General features: G+C 60.0%; 1 protein-coding gene across 2 annotated transcripts in view; it reads right to left on the bottom strand.

The window, feature by feature from the left end:
- The window catches only part of DENND3 (DENN domain containing 3), a 28,844-nt gene extending 12,205 nt beyond the window's left edge, over nt 1–16,639 (bottom strand). For both annotated transcript variants that reach the window (XM_037048618.1, XM_037048620.1), the window contains exons 1-9: nt 16,394–16,639; nt 11,107–11,386; nt 10,379–10,494; nt 9,420–9,562; nt 7,032–7,143; nt 5,186–5,305; nt 4,625–4,843; nt 1,599–1,714; nt 520–675 (exon numbers count right to left, since the gene is read on the bottom strand). In XM_037048618.1, coding sequence (XP_036904513.1) covers nt 520–675; nt 1,599–1,714; nt 4,625–4,843; nt 5,186–5,305; nt 7,032–7,143; nt 9,420–9,562; nt 10,379–10,494; nt 11,107–11,386; nt 16,394–16,495 — 1,364 coding nt within the window. In that variant the 5' untranslated portion in view covers nt 16,496–16,639. The remainder of the gene's footprint in view (nt 1–519; nt 676–1,598; nt 1,715–4,624; nt 4,844–5,185; nt 5,306–7,031; nt 7,144–9,419; nt 9,563–10,378; nt 10,495–11,106; nt 11,387–16,393) is intronic.
- Between the last annotated feature and the right edge of the window lie 3,201 nt (nt 16,640–19,840).

Genomic DNA, 19,840 nt, shown 5'->3' with positions numbered 1-19,840 from the left:
GGCTGGGCGGCCGGCCCAGACACCCCCTCGGTGGCCCCCCAGGCCACACCCCCACTTCACACCCGTTTCCTCGCCTGCACATTTATGGCGACTCGCGAGCAGGCTCCCGGATCTAAAGCGCCAACCTACGAACACAGTAATGTTCCAGCAAGTCAGCACGTGACAGGGACCACTGTTTTCTCCGCCGTGAGCGAACAAGGTTTTATTATCTGCAAGTCCATTTCCTGCTTTCTTCATGAACATATCGAGCTTTTAAAGTGTGAAAAGAGAAACGTTGTTCAGGAAAGATGTCCCCTTAAAAGAGCAGATGATCAATGTTCCCACGACTGAGTCGCGCCACTTTGAGCAGAGAGGCCACACGAAACACCGTTTCTCCCTTGTAAACAGTCTGCTCTGTGCTAACGGACACGTCAGAGGGTGCAGCCATTAAACTGTCCACTTTGAAATGGTCACAGGGTGCGTCGCAGACTCTGGCCTGAGCCCTTGGGGAGGAGGCCCGGGAGGGGATGTGGAAGGTACCTGAAGACGCTGACCAGCAGCTGCAGGGTGAGCCGCTGGATCTGGCCGTTGAGCCTCTGCTGCCAGGCCCGCCGGCGCGCGCGCCCCTCGTTCAGGTCGGTGCTGGCGCCCAGGTGAGCGAGGTCCAGCTCACGGTGCAGCTGGAGGCTCTGAACCCTGGAAGGCAGCAGATGCTGGGTCAGGAACACTCCTTCCCCGGGTGAGAGGGCACTCGGCGAAGACAGGTGCTCAGAGTACATGTGAACAACACGGGGGCGAGCCCTTAAACACACGCTGGAGGAGTGTCCTCACCCCCTGACACTGACAGCTGACCGGCGCACAGCCCGCGGGGCCTGGACTCCGAGCGCCCACTTTATCCAAGAGGAGCCCTGTGCCCTGCCCGGCGAGGCACCTCCACCAACCACCCCTCCAAGGCTCAGCCCATGTACAGGGTCCCCACCAAGCCCCCCCTCAACGGGACAGGGCTGCAGGGCCTGCCAAGCCGGAACTCTGCATGGGTTGGTGTGGCCTGGGCCGGCAGCGTTTGGCAGGATAGAAGGGAAAAACCAAAGAGCTACGAACAAGGTAGAAAACAGGGCAGGGAGACTGCAGGGCACGAGACCGTTCCCTGCTCAGGGATGGCAGGTCGCATCCTCCGGGGGCCCCAGGGCGGACAGTGTCGTCACAGGGTGGGGGCTGCATGGGGCGGGTGTTGGAAACACACCTAAGGGTGGACAGACAGTGGGCGGGTGAACTGGTAGGTGGGTCAGGGGGTGGACGGAGAGATGGGCGGACGTGGGAATGAGTGAGTGAGCGAACGGGCGAAAAGGAGCGCCGCCACGCCAGGCACAGAGCCCCCGGCACAGGGCCGAAGAGGGCTTCTGGGAGCTGCGGCTATCGCCTGACCGCTCAAGGCCGTAACGGACATTTTCATGTGGTCAGAATAGAGACAAAATGGTTTTCGTTTTTGAAAACACCAGTGACTTCCCAACCATGAACACGTGAAGCCTCTACCAGAAAGACTGGAAAAGATGCGCATGAGCGTCCAGGAAGGACCTCGGACAGAGGTGTTTTCCGCCACGCACGGTCTCCCGCGTTACCTCTGAACGAAGGTCTGCGCAGCCAGGAGAGGGATGTCGGGGACGTCCACGTCCTCGTCACTGGAGGAGGTGACGCTCCCGGCGTCGATGTTGACCAGAACTAGCCCGTCGGCTTCCTGTGGAGCGAGTGTGAGGGCTGACGTGAGACCCTGAGCCCATCTTTGGAAACGCGGCGCCCTCGCCGAGTGGCCCTGCCTGACTGGCGTGGCCTGGAGCCTTATCCTCCCCCCGCNCTATTATCCACCCCCCGCCCCCCCCCCCCCCCCCCCCCCCGGACATGCAGCGAGAGCCACCGGGCTCCAATAGCAAGCTAAGGGCCTCAGCCTTCGGGCTGAGATTCCGATGGGCACTGCCAGGCTGTCTACCTGCCCTGGTGCAGGCACACGGGCACCACTGCGGGGAGCCGGGAGAGAACATTCCAGAGCTCCAGAGAGCGCTGCCCTGCCAAGTGCCCGGCGTGGCAGGGCCCTGGGCTTGGCGACCGCACACACTTAGGATTTTTTAAATGTGGGCACGGCTCACTTGTGAAGTCTTATCTGTGACAAAGCCCACAAGTACCAGGTCAGGCGCTGGAGCCCTGAGAGCCATGGAATGTGGCCTGTGTGGGCTCTCACCGCAGGTCACCGCTCCCGGCTCCCACACCGGGTTCCGCCTGGCAGGAAACATGCAGGTGGCGCCTCCTAGGCCAGACATGGGCATGGAGTGAGCTGTGGCCAGTGGGGCCTCTGTGGGCATCTGTGCTGACAAGGGTGGGGCGCGGCACAGACATGTGGCGGGCCGGCATCCGAGCTCCGGCACCACTGCAAAACCCCCACTGCGGGTACTTTCGGCTAAGTCCTGCTGCCCATCCCCAGACCCCCCAAAACAGGCAAGCTGGTGGAAGGGACCCTTAGGGACTACGGGCTGGAACTGCCAAGTAAACAGGACCAAGTGTTTCCCTTCTGAAGCAGCCACAGCAAGACCGTTTTTGCCCCTGACGACTGTGAAAGACGCCATTTCAGGCTTCTGAGCACAGCCTGTGTTTTTCTTGTGTGCAAGGCGGGCTGGGTGACGTTTTTCCATTCCTTCCATGAAGGTCTGAATGGCCTTTTCTTAAAGGGTGTTTGTGCCCGGTGAGTCACTGCTTTGGCGAGGCCTGGAGACGCCCAGCTCCTCCCCAGGGGGCTGGCCAGCTCCGCACGAGGTGCCTCCCAGGATTTGTTCTCAAAGGAAACGCAGGGCAGCAGGCTGCCCCTGAGGACGGGCAGGGGTTCTGGTCTTCACTCTGTTCCGTGCCCACCCAGAGCCCCTCCACGTGAAAGCCTACTCTGCAGGAGCTGCCGGCAGGCACGTGGAAAGGGGAGACACTCGACGCTGGCAGTCACGGGGCAGCATCAGCAGCACCGCGAGACCCCACTTCCCACCCCAGGATGGCTCAGCTCCAGAGGGCAGACCACAGGGAGTGATGGCAAGGATGTGGGGAAACCGGGGCGGTCCAGATGGCCAGCGGGACGCAGTGTGGTGCAGCTGCTGTGGTGAACCGTCTGGCCACGTCCCAAAGGGTTGAACAGAGGCGCCGTGGGCACAGGCACCCACCCCATGCCCACACAGCACCTCGCACACGAATGTTCACAGCTGCATTATTCAAAACGGTCAAAAGGTAGAGACGACCCAAACACCCACCCATGGGGGAGTGGAGCAGCAAACGGCGGTGCGTCCACACGGTGGCCAATAAAGGTGAGGTCCCACTGTGTGTGCTGTGCAGACGAACCCCTGAACCTCAGTGCTGAGTGGGAGCTGCTGAAGCCAAAGGCCAGAGCCATGGACACGGGACAGGCAAGCCCAGGGACGGAGTCGGTGGCGGCGGCCAGGGGCCGGGGGAGGACAGGATCGGAGGACAGTGTACACAGAGGTTCTTTGTGGGGTGACGCAAATATCTCAGATTAGTTGGCACAAAGCTGCAAAATTACCAAAAGCCACGGAACTACCACATTTTCCCATGTTTAACACATCGCACAAATTTTTGAGGGAAAGTTAAGAATGCGCATTATACATGGGTAGCACGGATTCTGTATCTACATGCAGAATTAGCATATGAAATGTGAGTGTGCGCTATACATGGCAAAACACGGTGTACATTTTAACTGGTAAACTTGGTGGCACAGAGACTGTATCTGGATAAAGCAGTTTAAAAAAACCACCCCTGCCCTGCCTGCCGGCCGCTCACAACACTCACTACCAATCCATGACATGAGCTCCCCAGCTGAACGCACGCTGTCACCAGGCAGCATAATGGCAGAGACAGCTCCTGTTCACTAAGCACTGACCGTGTGCCCCCACAGCTCCGGCGACCCCTGTGACCTCTGTGACCCCTGTCCCAGGCCAGTCCCCCAGCGAGGACGTGGCCACTGAGCTCAGCAAGGCCCACGAGCCCCACGAGCCCCACGAGCCCCACCCATGCCGGCAGCACACTGTGTGCACACGTGTCTTCCAGGAAGAGGGTCCAGGGGCAACGGAAGCCTAATAAGGAATCTCTTTAGAGGAAGAGAGTGTGGCAGTGACAACAGCAACCACCGTCTCCCAAGGCCTAGTCACATGCCCGACGCCGGGCAGGGGTGGGGACTGTCCTCAGCTCAGAGCCCTGCCCACTTCACAGGTGGGGAAACTGAGACTTAGCAAAGGCGAGCAACTCACTCAAGGTCATGCAACAATGAGGAAGCGAGCAGCAGAGGCTACGCCCGAAATTGGGCTCCACCAACTCCCCGCCTACACTCTCCGCACTGAGAACCCCTGGGAAGCCAACTGAGCTGTGGTGACGGTGAGCGGGTTGAGCAGCTCCACCGGGCACTCAGAACGCTGCAGCCTGGACACACCCGGAGGTCCGAGGGGGAAAGGGCGCAGACCCTGTGTGTGTGGCACCAGGCGCAGGCGCTCCCGGAGGACTTGGTGCCATCCCTCACTTCAGACACTTTCTAAGCGACTCCCCGTTAGTCCCCACCACAGGACACAGGCACGCAGGGTTCTGGACCCAGTGGCCAATACCTGACCTTGCTGACTTCTTCGAAGTGGCTGAGGTGGCAGCCCATGAGGAAGGAGGTGGGAGCCATGACGAAGTCCAGCATCTGCCCAGACAGGACGGGGACGAAGGTGTGCTGCCAGCGCAGGGGGTGCAGGTAGACCAGGAAGCACTCGGCCACCAGCGTCAGCAGCGCCCAGCTGGCCGAGAAGAAGACAACCCGCTGCTCCGTCAGCAGGCACGTCAGGACCTGGGGGCGGCAAACCACGGACGCCCGTCCGACCGGCACAGCCCACCGACCACGCTGGCGACCACGCCCCCGAGGCCAGAACGTGGGGACAGGTCCTGCCCGTGTCTCCCTGCTCCACCTGCCGAGACCAAAGCCGCTGGATGCCCCTGAAAAAGTGCAGTTTGCAAACAGCGTGCACCGTAGTGAGCGTGGGCTTTGGACAACAAAATCGACCCTCCGAGCGCACTGGTCTGCGCGTGGCGGAAGGCGCTGCCTTCGACTCCTCTCTGCTGCGACGGCAGCGTCAGTGCCTGTGCACCGGTCAGCAGGAGACCCTCAGGGCGGGGGGAGCGGGGGGCTCACCTGCAGCACCTTCTCGGGGCGGAAGCACAGCAGGGGCAGGTGCAGGTCCAGGTCGACGACGGGACTCTCGGGGTCCGCCCGCGAGGGGAAGACCACCTGCAGCGGCTTCATGTTGAAGACCTGTGAAGACCCACCGCCCTGTGAGTCCGGTGTGGCAGCGGCAGGGGGCTGTGGGCCTAGGGCTGCCCCCACAGGACCCGGCCGTGGGTCCTGGAAGCTGAGCCCGGCAGGGTCTCCTCAGCCCAGCTTCCTCCAACTCCTTAATTATTATCAAAACGGAGACGCACCACCACCCAGCTGTCCGTCCCCATGAGCACCGGTTCTAGACCAAGCACGTTCAGACGAATCCCGGCTGGTACACCTCCTCATTCATAACTGCTACATGGTGCAGATTCTCCCAGTGTTTAAGAGCTGAAGGCCCTTTAAAGACTGGTAAGTCAGAAAAGGTTAAGAAAGATACTTCATTTTTCCAGGTAGGATTTTAAAGCAACACTTCAAATTCCACATTCACAGGACGCCTATGTCGCGTGCCGCAGGACGAGGCGGGCACAGGAGGAAGCGGTGGTCCCCTCTGGGCGGGGGCTCCAGGTGCCCGGCCACCCCTGCAGGGGGGCAGCAGAGAATGCCCTGAGTGGGAGCCAGGGGCGGGGGGCGGGGACGGAGGGAGTTGGAGGATGCTCGCGGCTGCGGCAGGTCCCCTGGGAGAGCCCGAGGGACAGCAACATCGCCTTCGGTGATTTCACGGCAGCTTAAAACACGCCCACATGATGGAGAGATGCGACCCCAGTAAAGGCCCCCTGCCGAGGTTTCTGGGAGCCGTCCTCACGGGCCTCCTGACAAACGAGACAAAGTTTCGACTGCCGATAATCAAAATGCAAAATACCAAGGTCTACTTGTACGATCTGCCAGAAGGGACAGACCGAGCGAAGCCGAGTCAGCATCCCCAGATGTTTATTCAATACGCGCCCTATTGACTGTGCTTTTTTTGTAAAGGAAGCACCCTATGGTTAAATCAGTTTGAAATACTGACTCAAACAGGGTTCATCAGCCCTGGCCAGGGAGCTCAGTTGATTGGAGCGTTGACCCCGATACGTCAAGGTTGTGAGTTCAATCCCTGGTCAGGGCACATATAAGAAGCGACCAGTGAGTGCCTGAGTAAGTGGAACAACAAATCAGTATCTGTCTGTCTCTCTGTCAAGTCAATCTTCAAAAATAAAAAAAAATCCTGGCTCAGCAGTCCGACCTATCACCCAACAAAAGCAGAACGTGTCTGCCCGTCTCAACCCCCCCGGCCCCCGAAGCCCTCCGGCCACGAAGAAGCCGGTGACGTCTCGGAACCGGCAGCGCTCCACGGAGCCCCGTTGGGGAAACGGCTGTCTATTAGTTACATAGCACCGTGGCACTGTGAATAACAGAAACACGAGTGTGTAGATAACCAGTAATCACTAATCGCCCTGGGCGGCAGAAAGCATCGACGAGGTCAGTGTAACGGCCAGTGCCCCGCACAAACGAGAGGGAAAGTGGTAATGGAAGGAAACGCCGAGTGCAGAGCAGGCGAGGGCCTCACATGCCAACCGCCAATGGGGCTGACCCGCAGCTCAGCACCTACGTATCCTGAGCCAGTCCGCGGAGCTCAAGGCAACCTGACTGAAGAACAACATTTCAGTTCTAAATTTTTAGAACATTTCTATTCTTGGTTGTTTGGCCTTTAGAAATAGTGTATAAAAGGCTTGTAAAGCACGTGAGAAGCAGTTTAAACACAGCTAGAGCTTCAGAAATCTTTTAAAACACTGAAGCCACCTGCGCCCTGTTACTTTTACCGTTTGTAGAGAAAAGATACAATTACCAAATGCAGCGGTCCGGGTGGAGGGCTCGGGATTAGAGACAGTTTCGCAGCGAAATTTTTTATGTGGTTGTCAACTTCGAAATCTTTACAGAGCTTCAGGTGAACCAACAAACTGAAACAGGAAGAAGAAAGTCGCGTCACAGGTAAATCTGAGAACCAGCAGCCGCCCTCGGCGGTTCCTGTGTGAGCGCAGCCTCGGTGGGGCCGTCAGCAATGCTGGGGCCGTCACTGCGGGCAGCGCGGGGCGGGGGGGGCGGGGGGGTTCCCGCAGGGGCCTGCGAGCAGGTGGGGGTCTTCCGGGGGGGGCCGGCACACGCTGCTCCTTGGCCTGGGTGCCAGTCCCACGCCAGCGCTCCCTCCGGGCGAGCTGCCAGAGGCCCCGCCTCTCTCTGGGGGCAGCACTTCAGGAAGGGGCACTCAGCCTCTCGAAGGGACGAAGGGACGTGCCCGAGCGCGCTCGTCTCCAAAATGCATCCTGAGGTTTGACGTAGGCGGGGTGAACACACCGGGGGAGAAGGGGAGCCTGGGCAGAGGGGCTGGGAGCAGACTCCGAGGGGCCCAAGGGAGCTTTGGGGGGACGAGAGCGACACAGGGCCTGACCAGGGGCGCCCCACGGAGCGACTCGAAGCGAGACTCTGCCAGCTGCGCGCTGGGCATGGGCGGGCTTTCCCAGGCAAAGCCAACTGACTGTCAGAGGCTGAAGTACACACCCCTGTCGCACGGGTAAACTCTAGGGGCTGCGTTTCTGAAATGACAGTGGTGGCAGCCCGGTGCGTTCCACAGACGAGCGCACCCGGCCCCGCTCCACCTCACGCGCCCACTGAACAGACAGTTCTGGTGCCCACTGCGGGGCCGCCCCGTGCTGACCCCGGGCAGTGACTGGGCGGCTGAAGAGACCCAGCTCAGCCCTCAGGAGGGAGCGTGGCTGGGACCCCCGTGAGAGTGGACGCCACCACCGTGCTGGCCCAGAGGTGGCCAGGGACCATAGAGGAGGCCGGCGGGTCCCGCCTGGCCAGACAGGCAGAGACCCAGCTGTGCTTGCCTGCACGCCACGCCGGACCCGCACGCGGCCACCACACAGCATGACAGCGCCAGGTGCTGGCCGTCAGAGGGCTCGGGTGTTTAAGGGGCGGAATCGCCCATGGCACTCATCTTCGGGTCAGCACTTGAAGACAGCTCAGTATCCTCCACGTCTCTATCCGTTACAAAATTGTAACAGCGCGAAGGTGAGTTTTTAAAAAGAAAACAAAAACTGCCCATAACCTCAACCGCCAACACAACGGAAACATCCGCGACTTTGGTCCACGTCGGGGCACGGCAGGCACGGCGTGCCAGGGCGGGAAGTCGGACTTCAAACACGTGTGAACACGTGTTGCGGGGCGACCTGACGAAGCTCTGGTGCATGTCCTTCCCCGGGGACAGTCCCAGTTCTGGTCGTCTAACCAGAGAGAGCAGGGGCCCAAGATGAAAGCTGAGCACGCTTTTCACATCAAGTGCCCGCGTGAGTGTCCAGCGTGGGGGCGGGGCGGGGTGCGTCGTCAGTCACGCTGGAAAAGATTGGCGCTGAACAAGTGTGCCCAGTGGGGACAGGGACCGGGGAGCAGGCCGCCCTCCGGGCGCCCTTCTGCCCGGGGGACATTCTTTGGCCGACGTAGGTCAGCGCTCTGTCCTACAAGACGAGTTACGTCTGCAGCGATAAGCGCACGCTGGACCCAAACCATGTCCAGACACCAGCCACTTCCAGAAGAATAAAACCATGAGGAGCTGGAATTCGGGTCAGGAGCAGGATTCATCTGATTGGTGAGGAGTCCTGCTTAGTTCCATGACCGAGGTGCAAGGCTGGGACCAACTGTCCTTTCCCGGGAGCACAGAGGGGACCCGCCACGCAGGGCTCTTCCGGACCAGGACACACCAGGGAGCCATAGCTCGAGGTCCCTTCCTCAGCCCGCCACCAAGCAGGTCCACGTTCTGAGAATGGAACTCGGCGGCGGTGCCCGTGTGCCCGGTGGGACAGGGCCGCAGTGGCGTCGGGTTCAATGCAATGCTGTCTCGATTTTTCAGAAATCCTCGACACCCTCAGTTTTCAATGCAGCATCAGCACTAAGTCAGTTAACAGTTCCACCCAAGAGAGTAACTTTCGAAATGTCAACAAAACGCATCAGAACTAAGAGCAGCTGGTTTTCTCAGACAGCCAGGCAAAGAGTTGTCCACGAAAAGCGAGACCCTCCGTGTCCATCTTACTCCCAGCAGGTTGCCGTTATCCCCCCGCCCCTCCGCCCTCAGGCCATCCGAGTGTCGGCATTTCCCAAGGGAGCGCCCGCGCCTGCCCACAGGTCAGCGCTGTCGGAGGCGGCCCCACTGAGGGGGGAGGCGGCGGCGGCGGCTCACCAGGACAGGCAGTCCCTGAGTGCGTTGTAGTAGGGGAACCTGGAGACCACGCACACGGCAAAGGGCACGAAGCAGCCGGCAGCACTCGTGGTTGGCCAGGGCGACTCCCAGTGCGGTTTGCCATTGTAGAAACAGTACTCGTCCTGGAGGAAGAGGGGGAGGTTACCTCCCAGCTGGCCAGGTGTCGGGGTGCACGCTCTGCAGCGCGGCACCTCCAGACAGAAAGGGGACGGCAGGGGCTGGACGGAGCCCTACCCTCCTACACCCCGGCCCGGGCTCCCGCCAGGCTCACCGTAGGCCCAAGAGGGAGAACCGGCCTTTCAATCATGGTGCCGGCCCCCCGAGGGCTCACTCCACAGAGGTGGGGAGGTTACAAAGAAGGTAATCTGGGGGCGCACGGGACACAGCGGGACACAGCGGGACACACGAAGGGGCTGGTGGCTTGGCTTTACAGGGACCACATGAGCATCGTGGGTGCCCAGGAGCTAGGTGGGCGGCAGGGGCAAGAGGAGGGAGCAGGAGGGACCTTGGCCAGGGACAAGGGACTGCAGCCAGAGACACAGTGCGCAGTGGGCTCCAGAATGCACAACCCCCAAGGGGCACAACATCTGGGGCCCATAGTCTGGGCCCTGGGGGCGCTATTGGCGAGTTCTGGGTAGGGATGGAGGAGTGTGAGAACAGCTTCAGTTTGGGACTTTGGGACCTGGAGGTCACTGTCAGGTCGACAGCCAGGTAAAGGGAGAAGCCCTGGGCACAGTTGGCCAGGTCATGGCCCACCCACCACGGTTCATTGAGAGCCTCCTGTTCTCTCGGGTCCCCTCCCACTCAAACCTGATTGCATTATGACCTCAGGCAAGTCACCTGGCCTCTCTGTGCCACTGTTTCTCCCTGTAAAGTGGGATGGTCCTGAGAACCTCACCCAGAGCCAGTTTCAGAGGGCGGGCGTGGGCGCCACCTACGTGCAGTGGCCGGTAGTACTGGGCGACCACGCCGTGCGTCCGGTTCCCACAGACATCGGTCAGCACCAGGAAGTGGATGCAGTCCTCCTTTGGTTCCGAGGCCACGCTCAGGCCCCCTGAAGTCGGAAAGAGAAAGACTTTGTGAGGCCCGGGTGACAGCTGATCGCGGTTTATGATCCCGAGAGCAGAGCAAGAAGCAGCATCAATTTCTAGTGGGAACGACCACACGGGTGCTCAGGTCAAGTGCTTGGTCTGAGCCTCGCATTTCTCCAAGCCCAGGCAACATGCGAAGCCCCAGAACACGAGCCTGCAGTTCGCAGAACCAGCCACTTTGGGGGGAACAGACACGACCACTGCTTCCTGTCCCAGAGACCCAGGGGGTGGGTGGGCAAGGCTGGGCGGAGCTGGGCAGGGGGCTGCCAGGCCCCCCAGGAAGACCGATCTGAAGTCGGAGCTGAAAGTCCTTTGCAAGCTCCATAAACACACTGTGCCCCCTGGCGATCCCCCGTCTTCTGAAATGGGGACTGCTAAACAACCTGAGCTGCCCTTTCGGTTTGAAACCCCCAAGAGCAGGAGAGCTCGGTGCGGGGGTGGAGCTCAGGGACCTGGGGGGCCACCAGCTCACCCCCTGCATGCTGACTCCCAGACACAAAGCATGGGTGTGGCCCTCTGGCAGGGCAGCCCCCCTGTCCCCACACCCCCCACCTCCCCCGCCCAGCACAGCGCACCTGGGAAGCACAGCTGAGGCAGGGCCAGCAGGTCCACGCCGTTGGGGACACTAATGTCTTCGGCCTCCGGCCCCCGAGGGCCCTCCAGGAGGCCCTTGTTGGGCTCCACTTTGGCCTTCTCCCTCTTCTTCCTGAAGGAGCGCCTCTTGGCTTTGCTCAGCGTCCCGCAGCCCGCACTGGGCGGTGGCCCGTCCTCCCTGCTGATAAATGGAGGCGCAAACACGGATAGCACCTCCGGGTCGAGGCAGGGCAGGCTCTGGGTGCCGCGTCTCTGGGCCACCTGCAAGGGGCAGAGACAGGCATGACTCGGTGGTGCCGGCCTGCGTGCCCACGAACGCAAGGTGGGCAGGTGTGCATTGTGGTTCCTCCCAGCAGCAGCTTGTGACAGGAAGGACCTGGGAAGTCGCTCACCCAGGCAAGTCTGTGTCACCTGCGGCTGTATGCAGGACTCGGCGACTTGCCCCTCCCGGACAAGGCCCAGTCCTGTGAGGGGTGGCCTGGGCTCCAAGGCAGGGTGTCTCCACCGCGGTGGCCAGTGAGGTCCTCGGGAGACACTGCAGGTCAAGTGCGCAGCCCCTTCCAGTCCCCACATCCCCGCACAGGCTGGGGAGCAGAGGCAGAACAATGACCAGCTCTGTCTGCTGTCCAAACCTACACAAACACGTCACCAACGCACACCCACCAGACCAGCAGGGCCGTCCCCACGACCTGGGAAGACGGAGCAGCAGTGAGGCTACAGTGAGGACACACCTGTCTGTCCCTAGTTGTCAATAAAACGAGGTCACTCTGCCCAGATCCTTCTAAACTTTAACTTGGTACAAGATTGGTCTTAACCTTGTCTTTTATTCTTCCCCCAAATAACACAAGAAGCACAGGCTCTACTTTCTACATCTTTCCTAACGACAGCGCCCAACGGGTCTCTCGGAAGAGTCGGGACTGAACGTGTTGCTGCCAGACTGACTCCAGAGCTTTCCGAGCCCCTGTGGGGGAACACCGTGGGGGGGGGGCGAGTGGGCCGGTGCCCTGACGGCTAAGACTGGATGAGCCTGCGGCGGCTTCCTTGGGAAGGAAGTGAAGGGTGGGGAAGGAGCCTCGACAGGGCCCTGGGACAGGCACCAGGAAGGGCACCAGGAAGGACACAGCTGTCGCCAGGAGAAGCAGGACCCTGACCAGCGTGAAGTAGCCGACACCAACATCTCAGTGAAAATCGGTGGCACCAGCAGGGCCCCTTGGGCCTGACCGACACATGCGGCGACGGCGTTTTCCATCCATGAAGGCACTCCCGACTCAGGACAGTCATGTCTATGCCGCAGAATCTGAACTCGGTGATCTCTTCACTTTTGGGAAACAACTAAGGCCAGCAGGAACCGCGACCGCAGGTGGAAATCCGGGTGACCCGACAACTTTAAAACCGCTGGGTGGCGCTCACAGTTCTCTAGTTCTGGGGCTCTCTAGTTCTCCTCAGGTGAGTAGCTGTGTGCGGAGCGACTGGCAGACACCCCTCCCTGCGAGCGATTACAGCTAGAGGAGCGAATGTGTTCGCTCCAGGCACCCTGAGACCGCAGATGGGCTCCTTTTCCAGAAGGTTCCCCCAGCCCCCTCCTTCCTGATCCTCCGCAGCCCCCTGCAGGCCCCTTCTTCCCGCCTGTCACCCCCACCCCCAGGCTGAGCCCTTGGCCCCCAGTCCCTCTGCACTACAACACTCGCGAGGCCCCAGCCGCGCACGGGGGACAGTTCCCAGTCCTATGTCCAGCTCCCATGTCTTTCCAGGCCCAGACTCTACTCAAGTGCCTCTGACCTGCATGGCTCCCGTAAACTTACAGGTTCAAAAACTACGCTCCGGCCCTGGCTGCTGCAGCTCAGTGGACTGAGTGCCAGCATGTGAGCTGAAGGGTTACCAGTTCGATTCCCAGTCAGGGCACGTGCCTGGGTTGAGGGCCAGATCCCCACTAGGGGGCGCATGGGAGGCAACCACACATGGATGTTTCCCTTTCTCTCTCCCTTCCCCTCCCTAAAAATAAATAAATAAAATCTTTTAAAAAAGTGAGCTCTTGTTTATTCCCCCCATACCCCCTCCTGGATACAGCAAGGGGCCCACATCGCCTTTGGAGTCACAGGTGGGGTGAGTCTGGGACTGTCCTGTTTTCTTCTCTGTGTCCCCACATCTCATGTAGGTGATGGTGGCCCCATGGCTGCCCTTCCTATGTGTCTCCTGGGGCACATGGTGACCCCCAGGAGCATGCCCCCCCTGGCTTGAATATCGGTCACCACACTGAAACCAAGAGACTCCCGCCATTCCCTCTGTTCACCTTCGGTCACTTAGAGGGACGCGCCCCGTCTGGCCAAGCTGGCATTTGGCGGGTCAGCACACACCTGGTTTCTTCAGAGCAGACACCGCTTCCCTTGTTCCTTCCTCTGAACGGATGGGCAATACGGACGCATTGAACCAAACGGAACGGTTCTCACCCAGGACCCCAGGTGGCACAGCCTGGGCCATGCCCTTCCCGCACTTCTGTCTACAAATCATCTTTCGTCAGTGTGATCACCTTGCAGACACAGCTCCTGTTCTGTAGCCCTGGCTGACTTTCTGGTCCACCCTGCAGATCTGTGACAGTTCTGTAATGCGTCTGCCCGGTTCCCCACCGAGGGACGGCTGGGTGGCTCTCGAGTCTTCCCGCTACCCACCCGCACCAGGACGGCAATGAGGCGCCTCGCCCAGACACAGGTGCACGTGGGCAAACGTGCTCGAACTCCTCGAGGACAACCGATTCTGAAAGCACAGAGGGTCCCGACGCCCCCTGCTGGTGCGAGAGGTCCCAGCCCTCTCCCTGGGGGGACAGGTCGGTTTCTACAGACTCCTCCCTGGAGACTTCCTGCACTTTTCTTGTAGATAGGGATTCAGGAAGCCTCTTCCCCCCAAATATCATTGTACTGAAAAAAAAATCTAGTTAACTAAAAACCACAACACCCTAATTCACTTGAGTTGCAGGTTTCTGTTAGACTACACAGCGGCCAGGACCTCCGCAATGGGACCTGCCTCATCTGTGATACAGAACAGAAATTCATAATTTCTCAGTGCTCCAGACCTGTGGTCCAACACAGCCACCAGGAGCTACAGGAGGCTACTTAAATTCAATCTAAGTTCAATGCAATATGCAGTTCTCCGCGCGCAAGCCGCACTTCAGGCTCCCGGGAGCCACCGTATGGGACGGCACAGGTAAACAACACTGGCGGGCACCACCCAGAAAGTTCTCTGGGACAGGGCTGGTCTAGAAACGGAGAGGATGCCCCCACCGAGAATCGCAAATGGGCCTTCACACCAAGAGCTATGCTAGTGACCTACACGGGGAGAGGGACTCTGCGCACCCCCCCCAGAGCTGCGCGACGGGTTTGTCCCGTCCTTCACTCCCCTGCCTCATCTCCATAGCATCCGAGGAGTGGCGGGAAATGTCACTACCCACTTCCCCCACATGGGGGCGGAACTGTGTCCTCCAATTCTCTGTCCCTGTCCTCAGGAAAACAAACACGGCCTCGTCTAAGAAGGGAACAAACCCAAACGCCAGGACACCACGCTCCCCTGAGGTTAATTCTCCCACCGCCAGGCTCCCCCAGCTGAAGCACCGGCATCGCAGAGCGATGGTCGTTTAAAAAAGCCAAATGAAAAGTTACTGAAGAGCCTCGGACATTCAGAATAGAACTGCTCTAACACCTGATGCTACAAAATAAAGGGCATTGGCTTGGCTGATTTTAACGTGAACGTGAGTCTCCCGAACAGGACCCCCCAGGAAGTGGAACTGGCATCTTCGCACCCCCTTTTCCTGCTCCTGCTCCGACTTTTCTCCCCACCCTTCGCCAACCCCCAACAGAAGTGAGGTACGACGGCGCATAGAGAGTGAAGGTAAGGGGCAGGGCAGCGGACTGCAAACTAGAGCCGGGAGATGTCGCGGCCTGGCGGGTTCAGGAAGCAGCACCATGATTTCAGTTGGCCCATCTTGCGTTCCAAATGCATCTCCCATGGGGGCCAGTAACCACTGGGCTGTAACCACCCAGGACACAAGGAGCCTCACCGCAGGGGAGACCACAGCGGAAACCCGGCCACTTCCTGCCAGAAGAAAAAGGAGAAGGGCCATCTGGCAAGTCAGGGGCAGGGAGACAGCTCAGCCCCCCGAGCTCTCGTCAGGGCACACAGCCATTTGGGGGGCTCAGGGAGCAAGAAAGGTGAGGGCAATGCCGTCATTGTTGAAAACGGCGGAGGAGTAGAGACCAGGGAAGCACTCGCAGACATGTGTCCGGTTGTTTTGAGCAATATTTAGCTTCTCTTGATGACCCCAGTTCAACCCTGCAGCGTGAAATACACAAATGCACTTGTCTCTGCCTTTCACTGTCTTGTCCGCATAACCCAGCGGGAATGTCTGGGAGTCTCCAACCGCACTGGGCATCACCTCCGACCAGAGAAAAATGACAGTGTCACAGTCACCCTCGGCCAGAGGAAAAGAGGGCCTCAGACCCATGTAAAAGAAAGTCAAGTTCCAGAACTAAGGAAAACGGAGATCCCAGGAAAAAAGGAGAACAAGAATGTCCAAAACTGCTGCTTTTCCTGGAAAGGGGGCTTGAGTTTATCACTTTGGCTGATCAGGTGTAGAGAGATGGAGAAAAGGAGGCGAGGGGTTGGTGGTGGGGCACCCTCTACTACCCGTGGGAGAAAAGTTTCATCACAAAACCACTCAGTGCAGGATAGTTACAGGCGGCCCTCAAGTCTAAAACATCTCATCCTGCGGCCAACAGGGAACCTGTGCAATGAACTAATTAATGGGTAACAGGTAAGGATTCCGGCGCGAGGCCTCCGTTGTCTTGCCCACCTCGACCTCTCCCAGGTGGGAGTCCTTCAGACAGCATTTAAGACCGCAGCCCAGGAAGCCAGGCCCCTCCCCGAGGAACGCGGCGCGGGACGGATGCCAGCGCTCTCCCTGCCGGTAATCTCTGGAACCACTCCGGCGGGTCCCCACCCCGTGGGGTGTGGGGGATGGGGGAGCCCCCAGAGGCAGCCACGTCTGGGAGAACGCTTGCCGTTCTCGGCACCGGGCAGGCTGAAGGCAGCCGGGCCTGGCTGGACCGCAGGCTCACTGTCTGCACCCCGCAGACATGCTGGGTCCCCGCCCCGGGGGCGCCGCGGGTACGGAGCGGAGGTGCGATGGGGGGCGTCCTCCGGGCACTGACTCGGGGTGCACCGGGCCGTGACCTCGCTCTCTGACCGTCGCCTGCCTTGGCTTCCCCGCAGAGTTCTTACCTGCTCCAGGCCGCGGAGGCTGTCCCTGGGGGGCCCGAGCAGCGCGCACAGCTCCAACAGCCCCAAGGGCAGCGCCAGGTGCTGCGACGCCGTCTCCGCCATCGCTGCTTCCAGGCCCTCTGGGCGCACCCGGCTCGAGCGTCTCCGGCCCCCTGGCCGGGCCCAGACCCTAACCCGGACCTTGCGCCCGACAGCGCCTCCCCCTGGCCCGACGCTCACTACCCTCCGCCCGCCGGATCCGCCCAGAGCGCCGTCCGAGGCGCGGGGCCTGAGCGGGGGCGGGGTCTGGAGAGCCGCAGGCGGGCCGGGGGGGGGGGGGTGCTGGTTGGAGAGGGGCGGGGCCCTGAGCCAGGAAGTCATTTCCGAGTCGGAAAGCGAGTCCGGGCGGGTGTTCGTGGCTAGTTAGCCCTCCGCCCCTTCCCTGGGGAACCAGAGAAGGATTGGGCAGGGTCTCCAAGTAGCCGGTGACAGCACTCAGACCCCGGGAGGAGAGTGAAAGCGCCCTGTGCTCCGGCAAGACTGCGGGCCCACCTGGGGGACGCCGAAGGACTAACACGGGGCCACCCTCTCCCCCGATCCCCCGCCCTCGCCCCCTGCCTCCAGGAAGCCCTCTGGCCCTCAGGGCCTTGGAGTTGGCCGGGCTTGGACAGCAGGAAGGGCCAGCGGGGAAAGAGGATGGAAAGATCCATTCCTGGCGAGTAACTCAGACCGGTTAACCCAAGCCTGGCTATGTCCAGCAAGAGGTTCAGTAAAATTCATCAGGAAATGGGGCAAGGGTGGGCGACACTAGAATGGAGCCCTGGGAACACAGGACTGAGGAGTGTCCTGGCCTGGCCTGATCTCTGGACCCTAGGCCTCCCCTTGCCCCAGCCCTGGCCCAGTGAAGCGGGGCTACCTGTGAACTTGGGGACCGGCTTTGGTGCCTGGTCACTGGACCTAATGGGAAGGGGACTGGGCCCCAGCAGACCCTGGGCAGATCCGTGCTGTACCCTAGCATGTGCATCTACTGTAAAACCAAGAGGAAAATTACTCCAAAGGAGCTTTTCCCCCTCTAATCATCTATGATTCTCAAAATGGGCAGTGTTGATTAGTACCTTCAAACAGCTGCCCACGGCCTGTGTGGGGAAGAAACCACCTGCCTCGAGGCAGGGTGGAAATCACAGGCGGGGGGTGGGGCGGCCTGGATCTGGCTGGGAAGGGTACGGCATCCTGTCCGTCCTTTCCAGCCGGTGAGGCCCACCGCCTGACTCACCCACGGGATTTGTTGTTCCATCTGACACTAAGTCATCCAACGATCTGAATCAGCACTGCTGCTCGGTCAGGGCTGGGAATCCCAGTGCCCAGGACAGAGGCTGGGAACTTCAGGTGCAGGCACGGGCCTCTCCCAGAACGACGGCCAAGCCTAGGGCTCGCAGGCCGCGGTGTGCGGGCCAAGCTTCAGAGGTCCCTCAGCCTTGGCTTCCCGAGGCTTGAGCACGGCCCAGGCGGTGGGGACCCAACCAGGCTCAACCAGGAGCGGTGTCTCTTCCTCCAAGCCGTGGGAAGGAGAAAGGAAGGGGGAGTTCCCGCTTGGAGTGGGAGGCCCCAGCAGGCTCCAGGTGAGAGAGAGCAAGTCAGTCCGTTTCTAGGCCTCGCTTTCTCATCCTTTATACCACATGGGGGGGGGGCAGGTGACGTCCACGGGGCTCCCAGCCCCTCTGCACTTTTCAGCAAGTCACCAGCGCCCCTGCTCCCTGGAAGAGGCTTCCAGAGTGCCTACAGGAAGCTTTCCCACCCCTTAGAAAGTGCTAACGGGGTGTGAGGTGGAAATGGAGGTCACTAACCAGTGTCTGGGAAAGCCACTTTTTAATGTCGAATTAACAGAAGACAGGTTAACAGAAGAAAAACAAATGTAATGACATGCAGTGTGGGAGTCCCTGAGAAGACGAGACCCAAGGACTAGTCCGACGGACACAGCTGGGACGGGGGCAGGGACTTTGCGGGGGGGGAGGGCAGGTCACAGGAGGCCCAGAAGAGCAGGTGTTTGCTGCTGGGTGTTTGTCCTGCCTACCGGCAGGTAGGGCAAGTCCTTCAGACAAGTCATTTCTGGGTCTAGCTCTCTCCCGGCCAGGCCTTGTGCCTGAATTCTTTTATGAACTTAAGGGAGAGATACAAGTTTTTCTTGAGCCCACGTAGTCTTGGTTGTATTCAGCTCAAACTGACTCGCACGCCCAGGTGGCATCATTTGGGCGTCATGTATTCTCCTCATATTAGTCAAAACTCCCTAAAGGTCCAAGAATCGCAGTCTCTCGGCGGGTGCCTGGGACACACAGCTGCCCTTTTCCTTTCGGTGGGAGCCGCCGCGCCTCGGGGCTAGTGTGCCGGGACGGAGCCCCACCATCCTCCCGGGATCCCTCAGAGCCTTGCGCCGTGTGTGATGTTTTCACGTGCACGTAAATACGGACGTAACCAGCGTGTGGAGGGCTGAGTGGGCAGTGTGGCACGGTCTCATTTCTCCAGTGACAACCAGGTATGAATGTGTAGGATGACCCATGTCTGGTTCCAGACCAACATCCCTCTGTCCCTGGAAGAGGGGGAGGGAGGGCCTGCTGATGAGTTCCCAGAACAGCCCGGGGGCATGTGGCTGCCCTGCTCCCTCCTCTGGCTGCCCGTACCTGCACAGAGGTGCCTGGTTGAGGACTGGCTCCGCCCCCCCACTGGGGGCTGTAATCCTGGGGAACGCACCCCGCCTCCCTGAGCTTCAGTGTCCTTATCTGTGCTCAGGGCGTGCCTACCTCTCGGGCATCAGGCAGCACTGAATACACCAACACGCGTGCAGAGTGTAGGGATGGGCCAGCCAGCTCTCCTCCTAGGCTCAGTTTGCTTGGTTGTTTGCTTGGTATTTTTTTTGTCTTTATTGTTTAAAGATTTTATTTATGTTTAGAGGGGAAGGAAAGGGAAGGAGAGAGGGAGCGAAATATCAATGTATGGTTGCTTCTCATGCGTCCCCTGCTGAGAACTGGCCTGCAACCCAGGCATGTGCCCTGACTGGGAATCGAAATGCGGTTGTTTGGTTCGCAGGCCCGAGCTCAATCCACTGAGCCATACCAGCCAGGGCTGCTTGTTTCTGTTGGGGTGTTTATTGAGCATCCACTGTGTGTCTGGGTCTGTCACAATAGCTGGGAACACAGAGTGAAATACAAGTGCACCCCCCAGCCCCCAGTGCAGTCGCTTGTCCAGTGCAAAGAAGGAAGAAGTCACTGTGGGCTCAGAAGTGACCCAGAGGGAGACTCAGGCAGGAGGAAAACCCTCCAGATNAAAACCCACCCCCCCCCCCCCCCCCGGAACCAACCAACCACAAAGGGTGAGGAGGCGTTTTTTCCGGGAAGAAAAGCTCAGAGGGCATGTCAGCCTAGGCGGGAGGAACAGCATGGTGTATGCAGAGGCCAGCGAGCCAGCCCTGGGTGC

The sequence above is a fragment of the Sturnira hondurensis genome, unplaced genomic scaffold (assembly GCF_014824575.4).
Source record: "Sturnira hondurensis isolate 20B ecotype Veracruz unplaced genomic scaffold, ASM1482457v3 Scaffold0006413, whole genome shotgun sequence".
Lineage (NCBI taxonomy): Eukaryota > Metazoa > Chordata > Mammalia > Chiroptera > Phyllostomidae > Sturnira > Sturnira hondurensis.
This window is presented reverse-complemented; position numbering and strand designations above follow the sequence as displayed.